At 45.8% G+C, this 18,251-nt stretch overlaps 1 protein-coding gene across 3 annotated transcripts; it reads left to right on the forward strand.

Annotated features, from left to right (window-relative positions):
* Positions 1–4,737: 4,737 nt before the first annotated feature.
* On the forward strand, positions 4,738–14,951 carry LOC140419290 (uncharacterized). 3 transcript variants are annotated; one of them, XM_072503121.1, is made up of 2 exons: positions 4,738–4,916; positions 12,719–14,951. In XM_072503121.1, the coding sequence occupies exon 2, from the start codon at positions 13,064–13,066 to the stop codon at positions 13,796–13,798; it is 735 nt and encodes a 244-aa protein (XP_072359222.1). In that variant the 5' UTR covers positions 4,738–4,916; positions 12,719–13,063; the 3' UTR covers positions 13,799–14,951. The 3 variants fall into 3 exon arrangements, with proteins under 3 accessions (XP_072359222.1, XP_072359223.1, XP_072359224.1); XM_072503122.1 differs by having other exon boundaries at positions 4,743–4,857; XM_072503123.1 differs by having other exon boundaries at positions 4,746–4,809.
* The last annotated feature ends 3,300 nt before the right edge of the window (positions 14,952–18,251 follow it).

An 18,251-nucleotide genomic window follows, 5' to 3' on the forward strand; every position in this document is an offset into this window, starting at 1 on the left:
ACTGCTGCCTCACGCCACGATGGACCTGGGGTTGATCCCGCTCCTGGGTCTCAGTCCCAGTTGAGTCTCTCCGTGACCCGTGGGTCTCACCCCCACAACCCAAAGATGTGCAGGGTAGGTGGATTGGCCAATCTATCTTGCCCCTTAATTGGAAGAAAAAGGTTACAGAGATCGATTTCTGAGTGTCATGAACTCAACAGTAGATATGCAATGACAAATATATTAAAGAATGAATTAGCAGCGGGATAAAATGAAATGAGAATATTAAAAACATATCCTGGATGAATAAACAATCTGATTATATTTATTCGGCTCTATCCTCATAGATACCACAGACCACACCTGGACTGAAGACGATGAGGATGATAACGGGAACATCTGGACAACCGCTTCCACATTCATCACCCTGTTCTTCCTGAGCATTTCCTACAGCGCTGCAGTCACTCTGGTGAAGGTGAGAAGATTCAATCCACTCACACTTCAAACTGACAGAAGCCGTTTCAAAAATCGCTAAATGTTTGATTGATTAAAAACTCTGACATCAATGTCCCAGATCATAAACATCTGCTTCATTATTTTCTCTCTCTTTTACAGATCAAGTGATCGGTTAACTTTCGGACGCTGTAGATTTTCCTCAGCTGTTTATTATGATCTGTGTGTGACACAAATACAATATCGCCTTTTGGTGACTCGAACAGTAAAATTCTCTCAGTTTATTATTCTGCATCTGTAACTGAGACAATCTTGGACAGTATTTCTGTTTTCAGTTTGAAATGTACGAGATAATTTTGGCTGTAATGTAATTGTAGCCAGTAATTTCTCTCAATGTTATGTCTAAATAAGTAACTTCTCTCGTTCCTTATTTACAATTGTTGCCTTCCCTTTATGCTGAGCTCTTGTTCTCTCTTTCTGGTGTCTGTTACAGTTGTACATACATTTGGCAGTTCAGAGGGCGTGTGTTCTGTTCTCACTGTGACCCTCAATCGTTATGTTCCCTTTTGTTAACTTCAAAATAAACTTTTGTGTAATATTTTCTCTGAAATGTTAATAATCATTGAATGAAAAATGAAGAAAATAAGACTTTGCTGAACTCCTTTCTCTCAGGTCCATCGGCACCGCTCCATTTCCCCGATTATAGTTGTCTCCCCTTTCCCAGACAGATATTTCTCACCAGTCCTGTCTGGGATGTGTCTGAACACAAGGCCCCTCATTGAAAGAGCCACTGCGCCACCAAGCGGCCCATCCGGGTAAAGCCATCTTCACCTTTGCCTTTTTATGGTAAACTCCAGAGACATATTTCACAGCTGAAGAATTCCACAGATTCACTGCCCTCTGATGGAAGAATGTCTCCTCACCTCTGTCCTAAATTTGAGACCCCTTCCTCTTAGATTATGCCCTGTCGTGCTAGACTCTCCCACAAGAGGAAACAAGATGATTTTTCAGGCTGTGTAACTGGTTAAAGCTCTTTCCACAGTCAGTTCACTGGAACACTCCCACTCAGGTGTGTGTGTGTCTCGGGGCTTTTCCAGTCACACTGATGTTTGAAATCTCTTCCCACAGTTAGAACAGACAAGCACATTGACAGTTTGTGATATTTAGATCCTAATGAATTGAGTGACTGTCAGATCTTGATGTTATATTTGGCTCGAGTTGCCCAGCTGCCAATCCTCCCGTTCTAATGTCTGAAAAAGAAGTTTACAAAAATGATCACTGTAAGAATAGGATAGAAATTCACAACAGACCATTCGAGTTTCTATCGAACCTTCTTTCCTCTCTTGCTTTCCCCAAGCATGGGTCCAGTCAAAATAAAATACCAAAATCATCTAGAAGCCCCAACAAAAGTGTCGGGAACCTTCCTAACTGAACCAGAATATTGTTCCCAGTGTCTCTGAAACACTCTGTCCGCTGAGGTATCCACTGGGTGTGGAAGGTGTCAAGCATTCCGGCGGGTACCGCATGCTCCCTCTGCAGGGCCACTGGGAACAGACAAGACCACGGAACAGAAGTCGGCAGCCAGAGTAACCACCCACCCCCTCCATAATAATAATAATTTTTATTCTCACAAGTAGGCTTACATTAACACTGCAATTAAGTCACTATGAAAAGCCCCTAGTTAGCACATTCCGGCGCATGTTTGGGTACATAGAGGGAGAATTCAGAATGCCCAATTCACCAAACAGCACGTCTTTCGGGACTTGTGGGAGGAAACCGGAGCACCCGGAGGAAACCCAAAAGGAGAACATGCAGAATCCGCACAGACAGTGACCCTAGCTGGGCATCGAATCTGGAACCCTCGAACTGTGAAGCAACGGTGCTAACCACGAAGAACAAAGAACAAAGAAAAGTACAGCACAGGAACAGGCCCTTCGGCCCTCAAAGCCTGTGCCGACCATGCTGCCTGTCTGAACTGAAATCTTCTAAACTTTCTGGGTCCGTATCCCTCTATTCCCACCCTATTCATGTATTTGTCAAGATGCCCCTTAAATGTCACTATTGTCCCTGCTTCCACTACCTCCTCCGGCAGCGAATTCCAGGCACCCACTACCCTCTGGGTAATAAACTTGCCTCGTACATCTCCTCCAAACCTTGCCCCTCGCACCTTAAACCTATGCCCCCTAGTAATTGACCCCTCTACCCCGGGGAAAAGCCTCTGACTATCCACTCTGTCTATGCCCCTCATAATTTTGTAGACCTCTATCAGGTCGCCCCTCAACCTCTGTCGTTCCAGTGAGAACAAACCGAGTTTATTCAACCGCTCCTCATAGCTAATGCCCTCCATACCAGCCAACATCCTGGTAAATCTCTTCTGCACCCTCTCTAAAGCCTCAACATCCTTCTGGTAGTGTGGCAATCAGAATTGAACACTATACTCCAAGTGTAGCCTAAATAAGGTTCTATACAGCTGCAACATCACTTGTCAATTCTTGTACTCAATGCCCCGGCCAATGAATGCAAGCATGCCGTATGCCTTCTTGACTACCTTCTCCACCTCTGTTGCCCCTTTCAGTGACCTGTGGACCTGTACACCTAGATCTCTCTGACTTTCATTACTCTGAGGGTTCTACCATTCACTGTATATTTCCTATCTGCATCAGATCTTCCAAAATACATTACCTCACATTTGTCCGGATTAAACTCCATCTGGTATCTCTCTGCCCAAGTCTCCAAACAATCTAAATCCTGCTGTATCCTCTGAGAGTCCTCATCACTATCCGCAATTCCACCAACCTTTGTGTTGTCTGCAAACTTACTAATCAGACCAGTTACATTTCCTCCAAATCATTTATATATATGCTACCGTGCCATACACCCCACCCAGCTACAATGCACTGTTTTAATAAGACCCAAGAGTAGATTCAGGATGTCACTCTCAGCACAAGTATACTAGATATTATAGACTGTAAGATCCACAAACTCTGCCAAGTTGACTGCAATTTAACAGGTTATTATGGACATTAAACTGTGGGCGATATTCGACTCTGCAACAAATATTTAGTTAAACACGGACCTGAATAAGGAAACTTTGCAGCCACCTGTGAAGTTTAAATGTCTCGTTGTGTCAGGATGAACCAGCATTTGAGGAATATGAAATCTCTGGATTGTTGGTCTCCAAGTGCCGTATTGAACACAGGAGAATGAGCTCGAATTGGGACAGAGATAAGCGTGAGTGAGTATCGTAAACTGCTATTGTAGTGGGGTGTTCTGGGTCTAAGAGTTTTAACTCTGCAGTTAATTGTCAGGGATGCAGCATAATAAACCCTGAACAAAGCAAATATGTGTGTGAGAAGCATCTGAAGCACCAGGAACCAGCTGAACCAGCAGAGCTGAATGTCTCCCAGTGCAGCCACAGTACTGAACTTATTCCAGCTTCCAAGTCCACCTGAGAACCAACCTCCAGGCTATTCATCTACAAGAAGTTTCAGAGCCTCATGAGAATTACTTGCTTCTAAAAGCGCTTCACTCCAACGAAAGTTGCCCAGTGAAGCAGTTGAGGCTCCTTCATTAAATGTTTTTAAGATAAGGATAGATAGTTTTTTGAAGAATAAAGGGATTAAGGGTTATGGTGTTTGGGCCGGAAAGTGGAGCTGAGTCCACAAAAGATCAGCCATGATCTCATTGAATGATGGAGCAGGCTCGAGGGGCCATATGGCCTACTCCTGCTCCTAGTTCTTATGTTCTTGAAGGATCAGTTAAACAAGAAGACAGTGATATAAAGATTGCAATCTACATCTTCAACTTGATCTGTACCTAATTCCTGTGTACGTGTCAGTGAGTGTGAAAGAGACGAGAGACTGAGAAGTTCAAACATCCAGGGAAATAGTGTGACAATAAATAAACTCCTTTCCTTTAAAAAATCACCAGTACGCCTGCTGCTGAAATGTATTTAAAATAAAGAAAAATCACTCTGAAGGTAAGAAAATATCACACAATCATCGTGAAAATGGATTGGAAAGGACCACGAAATGTAATCAACCTTTGGAAAAACCCCTTCAGGTCGCTATACAGAGGCTGCAGACTCTCACACTGAATGTCTACGTGATCCAGAGGCGCCTCCAGGCTACAAACATCAGCTTCAGCCTGGGCGTGGGTGAAACTCTTTAAAAACCTGATATTATGTTTTCCAACGGGCACTAGGACCTGGCTGGGAATAGAAACCTTCAGGCCCCGCCCACTAGCTGTTGCGTCACCAAGACGCCAGCGCATGCGCTCTGCTTCCCCGGTGAAGCACGATGGCGGCTGTGAACCAGGGCCTGGTCCCGGGAGAGAGCTGACCGGCGGTGATGTGACCTGAGGATCACCGCACCTCAGGCAAGGGGCCAGGTTGGGAAGGCGGTGCCTTCAGGAATAACTGGGAAGGTGATGTTTGGTCAGTTGCTGCAGTCTGTGTAGTGAAGGTGCTGTCACAGTGGTGTGAGGTGAGGAAGTACAGGATTATCACCCAGCAATGATCAATTAAGGGGAATGTAAATCCAGCTCAGGCTGCTTTCAGATTGGAAAGGGAGTTAAGGTGTGTCCTTCGAGCTGGTGAATGTTGTGGCTTTGGCACTTTCTCTATAAAGTCCTTCTCATTCATTCCCCCTCTTTACAGCACGGATAGAGGCCATTTGGCCCATTCATAATAATCTTTAATATTATTGTCACAAGTAGGCTTACATTATCACTACAATTAAGTTACTGTGAAAAGCCCCTAGTCGCCACATTCCGGCGCCTGTTCGGGTACACTGAGGAAGAATTCAGAATGTTCGATTCACCTAACAAGCATGTCTTTCGGGAATTATGGGAAGAAACCGGTGCACCTGGAGGAAACCCACGCAGGCACGGGAGAATGTGCAGACTCCCCACAGACAGTGACCCAAGCTGGAAATCAAACCCTGATCCCTGGTGCTGTGAAGCAACAGTGCTAACCACTGTGCTACTGTGCCGCCCATAAGATTATTAGATTACTAGCTCTGGACGAATTGTGTCCCAGGATGCTGTGGGAGGTGAGGGAGGGATTGCAGCGGCTCTGGCCCAAAGTTTTAGTTCCTCCCTGGCCACGGGAAGAGTTGCTAGGGGACGTGAGAATAGCTAATGTGATCCTACTATTTAAGAAAGATGGTAGAAGGGGCGGCATGTGGTGCAGTCGATAGCATTGGGACTGCAGCGCTGAGGACCCAGGTTCGAATCCCGGCCCTGGGTCACTGTCTGTGTCAAGTTTGCACATTCTCCCCACAAAACAAAGATGTGCACGTTAGCTGGATTGGCCATGCTAAATTGCCCCTTAATTGAAAAAAATAAATAATTGGGTACTCTCAATTTAAAAAAAAAAAGAAGAAAGGTTGCAGAGATACGCCAGGGAACTGCAGACTAGTGAGTCTCATGTCAGTGGCAGGGAAACTATTGGAGAAAATTCTGATGCACTCTTCTCTCCATTTGGAGAGGTTTGATCAGGAATAGTCAGCATGACACTGTCAGAGGGAGGTCATGCCTAACAAATTTGATTGACTTTTTTGAGCACGTGACCAGGTGTGTACATGGGGGTGGTGCAGTTGATGTAGTTTACATGTATTTCAATAAAGCCTTTGACAAGATCCCACATGGGAGACTTGCGAATGACTCAAAGATTGGCCGTGTGGTTTACAGTAAAGTTGAGTGTCTTGGGTAACAGGAAGATAGAGACGGGATGGTCAAATGGGCAGAAAAGTGGCAAAATAGAATTGAACCCTAAAAAGTGAGGTGACACACTTTGGAAGGGGTAATGTGACCAGGAAGTATTCAATAAACAGCATGGCACTGGGAAGTTCTGAGCAACAAAGGGACCTTGGCGTGTTCGTCCAGAGATCTCTGAATGTGGAAGGACAGGTTAATAGGGTGGTGAAAAAGGCATATGGGACATTACTGTGAGCATTATTGCTCCCCACATTATAGGAAGGATGTGATTGCAGACAGTGCAGAGGAGGTTGCATGGGATGGAACATTTAAGTTATGAAGAGAGTTTGGATAGAACAAACAAAGAACAGCACAGGAACAGGCCCTTCGGCCTTCCCAAGCCTGCACCTACCATGCTGCCCACCTAACCTAAAACCTTCTAATCTTCGAGGGTCCACATCCCTCTATTCCCAACCTATTCACGTTTTGTCAACATGTCCCTTAAATGTCACGATTGTACCTGCCTCCACCAGCACCTCTGGCAGTGAGATCCAGGCACTCACTACCCTCTGTGTAAAACGGTAGCATAGTGCTTAGCACAATTGCTTCACAGCTCCAAGGTCCCAGGTTCGATTTCCGGCTTGGATCACTGTCTGTGCGGAGTCTGCACGTTCTCCCCGTGTGTGCGTGGGATTTGTCCGGGTGTTCCGGTTCCGTCCCGCAGTCCAAAGATGTGCAGGTTAGGTGGATTGGCCATGCTAAATTGCTCTTAATGTCCAAAATTGCCCTTAGTGTTGGGTAGGGTTACTGGGTTATGGGGATAGGGTGGAGGTGTGGGCTTGGGTAGGGTGCTCTTTCCAAGAGCTGGTGCAGCCTCTATGGGCTGAATGGCCTCCTTCTGCACTGTAAGTTCTATGCAATACTCTATGAAAAAAAACTTCCCTCATACATCTCCTCCAAACTTTGCCCCTCACACCTTAAACCTCGTGTGGTCTCGGTGGTGTTGTCGATAGTGTGGAAGGATGTAGCAGATTACAGAGGGATATAGATAAGCTGCAGAGCTGGGCCGAGAGGAAGCAAATGGAGTTTAACGTAGAGAAGTGTGAGGTGATTCACTTTGGAAGGAATAACAGGAATGCGGAATATTTGGCTAATGGTAAAGTTCTTGAAAGTGTGGATGAGCAGAGGGATCTAGGTGTCCATGTACATAGATCCCTGAAAGTTGCCACCCAGGTTGATAGGGTTGTGAAGAAGGCCTATGGAGTGTTGGCCTTTATTGGTAGAGGGATTGAGTTCCGGAGTCGGGAGGTCATGTTGCAGCTGTACAGAACTCTGGTACGGCCGCATTTGGAGTATTGCGTACAGTTCTGGTCACCGCATTATAGGAAGGACGTGGAGGCTTTGGAGCGGGTGCAGAGGAGATTTACCAGGATGTTGCCTGGTATGGAGGGAAAATCTTATGAGGAAAGGCTGATGGACTTGAGGTTGTTTTCGTTGGAGAGAAGAAGGTTAAGAGGAGACTTAATAGAGGCATACAAAATGATCAGGGGGTTGGATAGGGTGGACAGTGAGAGCCTTCTCCCGCGGATGGATATGGCTGGCACGAGGGGACATAACTTTAAACTGAGGGGTAATAGATATAGGACAGAGGTCAGAGGTAGGTTCTTTACGCAAAGAGTAGTGAGGCCGTGGAATGCCCTACCTGCTACAGTGGTGAACTCGCCAACATTGAGGGCATTTAAAAGTTTATTGGATAAACATATGGATGATAATGGCATAGTGTAGGTTGGATGGCTTTTGTTTCGGTGCAACATCGTGGGCCGAAGGGCCTGTACTGCGCTGTATTGTTCTATGTTCTATGTACCTGTGTCTCCCAGTAATTGACTCTTCCACCCTGGAAAAACGTTTCTGACTATCTTCTCTGTCCATGCCCCTGATAATTTTGTAGACTTCTATCAGGTCGCCCCTCAACCTCCGTCGTTCCAGTGAGAACAAACCAAGTGTCTCCAACCTATCCTTATAGCTAATGCCCTCCATACAAGGCAACATCCTGGTAAATCTTTTCTGTATCCTCTCCAAAGTCTCCACATCTTTCTGGTTGTGTGGCGACCAGAATTGAACACTATATTCCAAGTGTGGCCCAGTAAAAGTTCTATAAAGCTGCAAAATGACTTGCCAATTTTGAAACTCAATTCCCCGGCCAATGAAGGCAAGCATGCCGTATGTCTTCTTGGCTACCTTCTCCACCTGCGATGCCACTTACAGTGACCTGTGGACCTGTACACCTAGATCCCTCAGCCTGTCAATACTCTTAAGGGTTCTGTCATTTACTGTATATTTCCCATCTGTATTCGATCTTCCAAATGCATTACCTCACATTTGTCCAGATTGAGCTCCATCTGCCATCTCTCTGCCCAAGTCTCCAACCGATCTATATCCTTCAGAATCCTCTGACAGTCCACATCACAATCCGCAATTCCACCAACTTTGTGTCGTCTGCAAACTTACTAATCAAACCAATTATGTTTTCCTCCAAATCATTTATATATACTGCAAACTACACAGGTCGCAGCACTGATCCCTACGGAACACCACTAGTCATAGCAATCCATTCAGAAAAGCACCCTTCTACTGCTAACCTCAGTCTTCTATGACCGAGCCAGTTCTGTATCTATCTTATCAGCTCACCTCGGACCCTGTGTGACTTCACCTTCTGTACCAGTCTGCCAAGGGGCTTACTACCTTCATCAATCATCTCCGTCACTTTCTCGAAAAACCCAATCAAGTTAGTGATTGTGATCTCTTTCACAAACCGTGCTGCCTCTCGCTAATATGTCCACTTGCTTTGAAATGGGAGAAAATCCTGTCTCGAAGAATCCTCTCCAATAATTTCCCTACTACTGACGTAAAGGTCATCGCTTGTAGTTTCCTGGATTATCCTGTATTTTCCTTTCAATTTTCTGGGCTATCCCATAGGCTTGGAGCCAGGAAGACTGTGGTGGGGGGGCTGATTGAGGTGTACAAGATTATTAGGGGTTTGAATAGGGTGGATCGGGAGCAGCTGTTCCCCTCAGTTGAAGGTCAGTCACGAGGGGACACAAGCTCATGGTGAGGAGCAGGGGGTTTAGGGGGGTTTTGAGGAAAAACCTTTTTACCCAGAGGGTGGTGACGGTTTGGAACGCACTGCCTGGGAGGGTGGTAGAGGCGGGTTAAAAAGTACCTGGGTGAACACTTGGCAGGTCATAACATTCAAGGCTATGGGCCAAGTGCTGGCAAATGGAATCAGGTCGGTCAGGTGTTTTGCGAGTGTCGGTGCAGACTCAATGGGCGGAAGGGTCTCTTCACTGTTGTTGATGATACAAAGTTAGATGGCATAATGGACAGCCTAGATGATGGCATAAAATTGCAAGGAGATATTGACAGACTAGCTGAATGGGCAAATTTGTGGCAAATGGAACTCAATGTAATTGAGTGTGAGGTTATCTGTTTTGAACCAAAAAAGAATAGAACAGAGGACTTTCTGAATGGAAAGAGGTTAAGTTCAGTGGATGGCAAAGAGTCTGGAGGGTTCAGGTGCATAGACCCCGAAACTGCCAGGAACAAGTGCAGAAAATAATCAAAAAGGTGAATGGAATGCTGGCATTTACATAGAATCAGAGAACATACAGAGCAGGAGGAGGCCATTCGGACCATCGAGTCTGCACCGGCCCTTGGAAAGAGCACCCTGCCTAAGCCCACACCTCCATCCTATCCCCACCTAACCTTTTGGATACTAAGGGGCAATTTAGCATGGCCAATCCAGCTAACCTGCCCATCTTTGGACAGTGGGAGGAAACCGGAGCACCCAGAGGAAACCCACGCAGACACGGGGAGAAAGTAAAATCTCGACACAAGACAGTCACCCAAGGCCGGAATTGAACCTGGGACCTTGGAGCTGTGAGGCAGCAGTGCTAACCACTGCGCACCCATGCTGCCCATCTGGAGAATTGGAGTATAAAGACTCGGAGGTTATGCTGCAGCTGTACAAGACCCCACTTGGAGAACTGAGAGCAGGTCTGGGCACCACACCTTCGGGAGGATAATTTGGCCTTGGAGGGAGTGCAACACAGGTTTACTAAGACGATACCCCACAATACCTGGTCTAAGGGGGTTAGGTTACGAGGGGAGATTATACAATTTAGACCTGTTTTTGCTAGAATTTAGAAGGTTAAGGTGTGATCTGATTGAAGTATTTAAAATATTAACAGGGAAAGACAGGGTAGATAAAGATAAACTATTTCCACTGGTTGGAGATGCTAAAACCAGTGATCATTGTCTAACAATCAGGGCTAGACCGTTCAGGAGAGATGTTAGGAAGAACTTCTTCACACACAAGGTTGGAGAGGTTTGGAACTCTCTCCCACAAACAGCAGGTGAAGCTGGATCAGTTGTTAAGATTAAATCTGAGGTAGAGTTTTGTTCAGCAAAGATATTAATGGATAGTTAGGTCACAGATCAGCCTGATCTCACTAAATGGCAGGACAGACTCGAGGGGTTGAATGGCCTACTCCTGTCCCTATGGGTATTTCAGTGATTCTGAAATTCAGGGAACACCGTGACAGGGAAAGAGTCCGGATTAGAACCTGAGTTCGTCCGAGCTGCAAACCATCCCTCCAGATCCTTGCCCTTCATGGATTTAATGAAGGCCAAGGCAATAGTTGGATTATTGAAAGACTTGACGGAGTTGTTGGATACCATTTTTCGGGTTGCAGGATAAAGCCTGACATAATTCACTCCCCACATGTTTGACCTGCCATTGAACTTCATTGAAGCCTCGATGCTTCGTTTGTGTTGCTGCCGAAAAGTCCTGGAAGAAGTAACTCCTCACTCCTTCCTGGAGCCAGGTGCCACCTCGCCATTCCCTCTCCAGGACATTCTCTCAAGTTGTGGAAGCGAATGATTACAGGCCTGGGATGAAAACTATCCCTCGGCCTCAAAGACCGATGCACCCTTTCTAATTTGAAACGCCCAGGCTTCACATCCAGCTTGAGAAAACGTGGCAGTCGGTCCTCGAAGAACCTCACGGGAGCCTTACCCTCCACACTAAATGGACAGAAAAAAATGTAATTTATGGGCGGTAAGGTAGCACAGTGGTTAGCACAGTTGCTTCACAGCTCCAGGGTTTCAGGTTCGATTCCCAGCTTGGGTCTATGCGGAGTCTGCACGTTCTCCCCGTGTCTGCGTGGGTTTCCTCCGGGTGTTCCGGTTTCCTCCCACAGTCCAAAGATGTGCAGGTTAAGTGGATTGGCCACGATAAATTGCCCTTAGTGCCCAAATAAAAGGTTAGGTGGGCTTATTGGGTTACGGGGATGGGGTGGAGGTATGGGCTTGGGTGGGGTGCTGTTTCCAAGGCACAGACTCGATGGGCCGAGTGGCCTCTTTCTGCACTGTAAATTCTATGATGACCATCTGACAGGCCGACAACTCGGATGTCCTTTCTCCGACCCTCAGTCCTCCAGGACCTCCGCCATGCCACTCGGCTGGTTGTCAAAGGATTGAATTCTTGCCTCCATCGAGGAGGCATCTTGCTGAATGTTCAAAATTCTCTCCTCCGGATCATCGAACCTCTTCATGGCGTTTTGCAGCTGGGCCTCATGAGGACACAGATATTGAGCCAGCACACTCAGCCTCTGGTCAATAACACGGATAATGTCGGCAGTCATCATTTTCACTGCCTCCCAGAGCCCCGGAAACCGCGGGGTCGAGAGATCTCCTGAGGGTCAGGCCGCCATGTTGAAAAGGCGGCTCCATTCCCGCTGAATCCACCTGCGCTGTTTTATCAAGGCATTTCTTCACTTTTACTGGCATAATCTTACCAATCCGAACCCTGAAGTCTTCCAGGGACACGATAACAAATAATGAATTCAAGAATTAGATAGATGAGTGGCGGGCTATCAGGATAAGTGTCAGATTATAAGTTAGTGGCACCAGAACCTGCGGAAAAGCAACTACTCCCGCACCCTTATCACATGCCTGATACCCACCCCCCCCAACCACAGACAGATTTTTGATTGAGGGTGTCGAGCGTTATGGGGTACAGGCAGGTAAATGGAGAGAAAGCGGAGTTGAGAAGGGATTTCTTTACTCGAGGATGTGGTGAAGCTTTGGTATTCCCGAGGATTCTGGAGATTCAAATAGTCATCAAATATTTTCAAGACACAGAATAATAGGTTTCTAGGTATTGAAGAGGTCAAGGGATATGGGGATAGTGTGGGAAAATGCTGCTGAGGTAGATCAGCCAATGATCCCATTGAATGGTTCAGGTTTGATGGACCGAATGGCCGACTGCAGCTCATATTTGTTGTGATCTCCTGGACAGGAAGCTGTGAGCTTGGATCTGTCAATCAGCCTGAATCAGCACCTTCAGGAGAATAGGGAGGGTGAATATTAGATAGAGCAGAGTGAGAATGGAGGGAAAGTATCTGGGATGGAGATTTACAGCTTTTGGGGAATAAGAGAGAGGAAAAAATGTGACATAGAAACTAGAATTGTTTATTTTGAGTTTCTATCCTGTACTGACAGTGCTGAATTTTGTAAATTGTTTTTACAGGATATTAGACAAAGAGGAATTACAGACAGAAATCTCAAACGTCACGTCTCGATCTGACAATCACTTCTTTCCTTGGAACCTCAATATCATCGGGCTTTGAATCTAGAAGGAAAAATGTTTACCCAAACTGTCAGCTAGAGATTTCAGACATCAGTGTGACTGGAAAAAGCACCGAGACCCACACAACACATACCCGAGTGAGAGTGTTTCAGTGAACTGACTGTGGAAAGAGCTTCAACCAGTTACACAGCCTGAAAAACCATCACGCCATTCACAGTGCGGAGAGACCCTACCCGTATTCTGAACTGATTGTCAAACCTGGAGAGACAGGAGGAGACCCAAAACATGGAGAAACCGTGGAAATGTGGGGACTGTGGAAAGGGATTCAGAGTCCCATCGCAGCTGGAGATTCATCGACGCAGTCACACTGGGGAGAGGCCGTTCACCTGCTCTGTGTGTGGGAAGGGATTTACTCAGTTATCTCACCTGCGGACACACCAGCGAGTTCACACAGGGGAGAGGCCGTTCACCTGCTCTCAGTGTGGGAAAGGATTTACTCAGTTATCCACCCTGCAGAGACACCAGCGAGCTCACACTGGGGAGAGGCCATTCACCTGCTCTCAGTGTGGGAAAGGATTTGCACATTTATCCACCCTGCGGAGACACCAGCGAGTTCACACTGGGGAGAGGCCGTTCACCTGCTCTCAATGTGGGAAAGGATTTGCTCAAGGATCCCAGCTGCAGACACACCAGCGATTTCACACCGGAGAGAGGCCGTTCACCTGCTCTCTGTGTGGGAAAGGATTTGCTGAAGTATCTACCCTGCGGAGGCACCAGCGAGTTCACACTGGGGAGAGGCCGTTCACCTGCTCTCAGTGTGGGAAAGGATTTACTCAGTTATCTCACCTGCAGACACACCAGCGAGTTCACACTGGGGAGAGGCCGTTCACCTGCTCTCAGTGTGGGAAGGAATTCACTCAGTTATCTCACCTGCGGACACACCAGCGAGTTCACACTGGGAAGAGGCCGTCCACCTCTCAATGTGAGACGGGATTGCATGTTTCATCGGACCTGCTGTGACACCAACAATTTCACAATCGATTCCAGGGGTTGGATTCTACTGTTATTGTTTCTGCTCTGCATCCAGGACTGCATTTTGTTCATTCTGACAGGTGGTCAGTGGGGATGGTCACAGGGTGATAGAATCTGGGGCTGGTTTAGCACACTGGGCTAAATCGCTGGCTTTTAAAGACGACCAAGGCAGGCCAGCAACATGGTTCAATTCCCGTACCAGCCTTCCCGAACAGGTGCCGGAATGTGGTGACTCAGGGCTTTTCACAGTAACTTCATTGAAGCCTACTTGTGACAATAAGCGATTTTCATTTCATTCATTTTCACCTATTTTCTAATATACCAGATAGGTAAAATAAGGCTATTTAGTATAAATATTAAGCCCCAGTTTTAATACCCATTTTAAATTAAGGATTTCAGCACTCATAACCTCAGGTCATCTCAAAACACATAGCTACAACAGAGACACAAAACAGGCTGACTTATGCATAATTTCATTGTCGATTAAAACAGCACTTTTACTGAGCTGAGATGAGAAAGCCATTGTTCTAACAAATACATGTTCAAGACAGTGTGATATTAAAACACAAGCTGTACCAGTTATCACTCCAAGGACAGGGCAGGCACCATTAAGGCTCTATTGTCCACCATGTGGATATTAACAAAGTCAGCAGTTTGAACTGGACTGGATAATAAAACAGAATCACATTCCATAACATACGCAAATATTCAGACATGAAACATTTAGAACTAATGTTGCACATTGAGGATTGACAGCTAACCGTCGAATCAAATACATTTGATTTTAATCCAAACCAATTAGAATGACATAGAGGTGTAGATAGATGGCTAAAGACTGATATGATTTCCTATAACCATGATGGTCCGTGCGGCCATCTTTATTCATGAATCACCTATACTTTGATCTAAACTATTCGCTGTCTCTATTTTTAATACTTTCACCTTTCCACTCTAACTCTTAAAGTAAATGCAAGCTGTTTTGCCGTAAGCAAGAAACCATTTCTGTATTATTTTGAAAGTTAAATTGTGTACAAGTTGCTCCTCTTTAAGTCCTTTTGCTAGCCGGACTTATCAGAGAATAAGATTTAAGTGACTCCTAATTATAATCAAATAGAGGCAATAAAAGATTCTTGTTTGCGTCCGAGAAGTTTTGACTCAAATTTCTACTGAGTTTTAGTGTCGCAAGCTCCTCACTAAATCGCATAGGAGATCTCTACAGAGGGTTTCTTTCTGCTGGACTGGCCAGTCTCGCCACTTCGCCTCCAGTGGGGCTGATGCTCTTTGAGCCTTGTTGCTAATACCTGGCTTCAAATTGCACAAGGATCAAACAGTGAAAGGATGTTTGGAAGTTTGAAGCTATTTAGTTTCCATTTCTGTTTCAAACCCCCCAAAGCGTGCCACGTGGCCATGGAGATGGGTCCTGGTGGTTACATGGTTCCTTTGTTTAAGTTATCTGGATGTCCCTCACAGAGGAAAGTATCAGGTTATGAGGGGCAAGTTGTCTGAGGTGGACTGGGAAACTGATTTGTACAGGGAATACCTAATATTTAAGGAATTATTACATGTTTATCAGGGGGTCGGTTAGCTCAGTTGGCTGGATGGCTGGTTCGTGATGCAGAGCAAGGCCAACAGTGAGGATTCGACTCCCGTACTGGCTGAGTTTATACATGAAGGCCCCGCCTTCTCAACTTGGTCCCTCGCCTGAGGTGTGCTGACCCTTGGGTTAAATCACCCCCAGTCAGCTCTCTCTCTGTCAAAGGGGAGAGCAGCCTATGGTCCACTGGGATTTTTGTGACTTTTATTTTGCATATATACAACAAATATAGATTCCTTTAAGGAACAAAAATCCAACAGGAAAAGTGATGCAACCTCAGCTAACAAGAAAAGTTAAAAGATTCCATTAAATGCATTCGAATTCAGCAAAGGAGGACCAAGAAACTGATGAGAGCAAACTGGTGAGAAACATAAAAACTGACTGGAAAAGCTTCTAGAGGAATGTGAAAAGGAAAAGATCAGCAAAGACCAATATGGGTCCATTCCAGGCAGAGACATGTGAGTTTATAATGGAGAGTAAAGAAATGCAGAGAAACTAAACAATGTGTGTCTGTCTTCACAGGAAGATACAGAAATTGTCCCCAAAACACCAGAGAACCAAGGGACTGGCAGAGATTAGTATTGGTAAAAAGTCATACTATAATTATTAATGGGGTTGAAAGTGAATAAAACTCCAAAAGCTGATGATCTACATCTCATTCTAAATTCTCTTGACTCTACCTGGAATGGACAAACCTTTGTCTGAGCCAAACGTTTCCTTTTTACGTAGCCACAGAAGCTTTAACTCCATTTTTATGTATTTTGCGAGTTCACATTCTATTCTATTCTCCTTTTTTTCCTCTGTGTCTTGTTTGAAGAACGGAATAAATCCTCAGGAATGAATCATCACTTTGGACAGGTTCTGAGACAATTAAGTTTCGACTTCCAGGACAGAATAACTATAATCGTGGAGTGTGATTTTAGATTGTGTAAAAGGGCAAAGTCCTAGTTTATAGTTAACTGTGTAGGTTTCCAAGTTACAGTAGCTTCTAGTTTGTTGTATTAAAAGTCATAAAACTTGAAGTCCCGTCGTGTGATCCTTTAATTTGTTGACTGGGAATTTTATAAGAAGTTGCTGACCTTTATGGGGGTCCTTATCCACAAGTTTTGTCTTCCTATTTGAACCTCGGGTACCTTTCTGTCTCTATTGCTCATGTCACTGACAGCCAGGTGATGGAGCTGAGGGCTGAATTTAGCTGAGAATAACGGGGACTGTTTCCCAGTTGGGAAACTGCCATGGGCGTCGCTAATAGAGACAGGAAGGTTCTGGAGGACTGACTGGGAACTGGACCTCCAACCAGTCAGGGTTCGGGGGGTGGGGAGGTGACCGGGGCTGATGGTGATGTGACCCCCAGGGTTCAGTGGCCCCGTGTCCAAAGCGGGGAGTCATGGGAACAGGGTACAGAGGAGCCGAATGGAAACTATTTGGGATCAGAACATTGTGAACATCCTATTACTCAGGTTGTCTTTGATCCACAAGTAATTTTCAGTTAGTTTTTTTTAACCATGTTCTCTTTCATCAATAAACTTTTAACAGGAAAATATTTGAATTAGTTGGACTTTTCCTGATTAAATTTGTTCACTTTCAGGAGAGTGGGTGAGAGGGGTTGACAGGCTCTTTAACAGAAACTGAGTCCCTCTGAGGCAATTGGCAAAGGAGCCAGAGGGGGAGAGAAGATTTGAATTTTCTTTGACACTGTTTCAAAATGGGTTCAGGAAGTCAATTGTGACTGACTAATTTATCAAGGTTCTCTGAGGAAGTAACAAGGGATGTCAATAAAGGGGAACCTGTGGATGTGCTTTATCTGGATTTCCAGAAGGTATTTCCCAAGGTGCCACATCAAAGGTTATTACACAAAATAAGAATTTGTGGTTTGGGGTCGACATATCAGCATGGATAGAGGATTGGTTAGCGAACAGGAAGCAGCCACTAGGTATAAATGGGTCATTTCTGGGTGGGTAAGATGTGACAAGTGGAAGTCACCAGGATCAGTGCTGGGCCCGCAACCATTTACAATCTATATGAATGTGATGGATGACGGGATAGAATGTATGGCGGCTACATTTGCTGATGGCTCAAGGATAGGCAGGAAAGTAATTTGTGAAGTGGATACAAGGACTCTGCAAACAGGTTAAGTGCGTGGGCAAAAACCTTGACAGATGGAGCAAACTTGGGAAAATGTGAATTGTCCACTTTTGTCTATTATTTAAATGGAGAGAAATTGCAGAACTCTGAGGAATAGAGGGATCTGGTGCCCTGGAATCGCAAGTTAGTCTGCAGGTACAGCAAGTTATCAGGAAGATCAATGGAATATTGTTTATTGCAAAGGTCCTGGAATATAAAAGTCAGGATGTTTTGCTGCAGTTTTCCAGGGCCTTAGTGAGACCATGGGCGGGATTCTCTGATCCGGAGGCTACATGTTGACACCGTTGTAAACACCGTCGCGTTTCACGATGGCGTCAACAGGCCCTCAGGAGCAGTGATACCGAGTCCCTCAGTAGGCCAGCACAGCACTGGAGCGACTCACGCTGCTCCAGCTGCCAATGCCGGCGTCAAATGGGAGCCGCGGGTCTGCGCATGCGCAGTGCGACCGGCGCGAATGTGTGCATGTGCAGTGCAACCGGCGCGAATGTGTGCATGCGCAGTGTGACCAACACGAACGCGTGCATTCACACGGCTTCCTTCTCCGCACCGGCCCCAACGCACACATGTTGCCGGTGGGATTTGAATTTTTTTTTTTTTAACGGCCCCTCGGCCCATCCTGGGCAGAAAATCTCTTCGGAGAATCGGCAGACCGGCGACGCACGATTTGAGCCCTGCCTGACGATTCTCCAGCCCAGCATAGGC

This window comes from Scyliorhinus torazame, chromosome 5, assembly GCF_047496885.1.
Source record: "Scyliorhinus torazame isolate Kashiwa2021f chromosome 5, sScyTor2.1, whole genome shotgun sequence".
Lineage (NCBI taxonomy): Eukaryota > Metazoa > Chordata > Chondrichthyes > Carcharhiniformes > Scyliorhinidae > Scyliorhinus > Scyliorhinus torazame.

Excerpts from the sequence above, each read along its gene's own strand:
- LOC140419290 (XM_072503121.1), top strand. The coding sequence starts at position 13,064 with ATGGAGAAACCGTGGAAATGTGGGGACTGTGGAAAGGGATTCAGAGTC.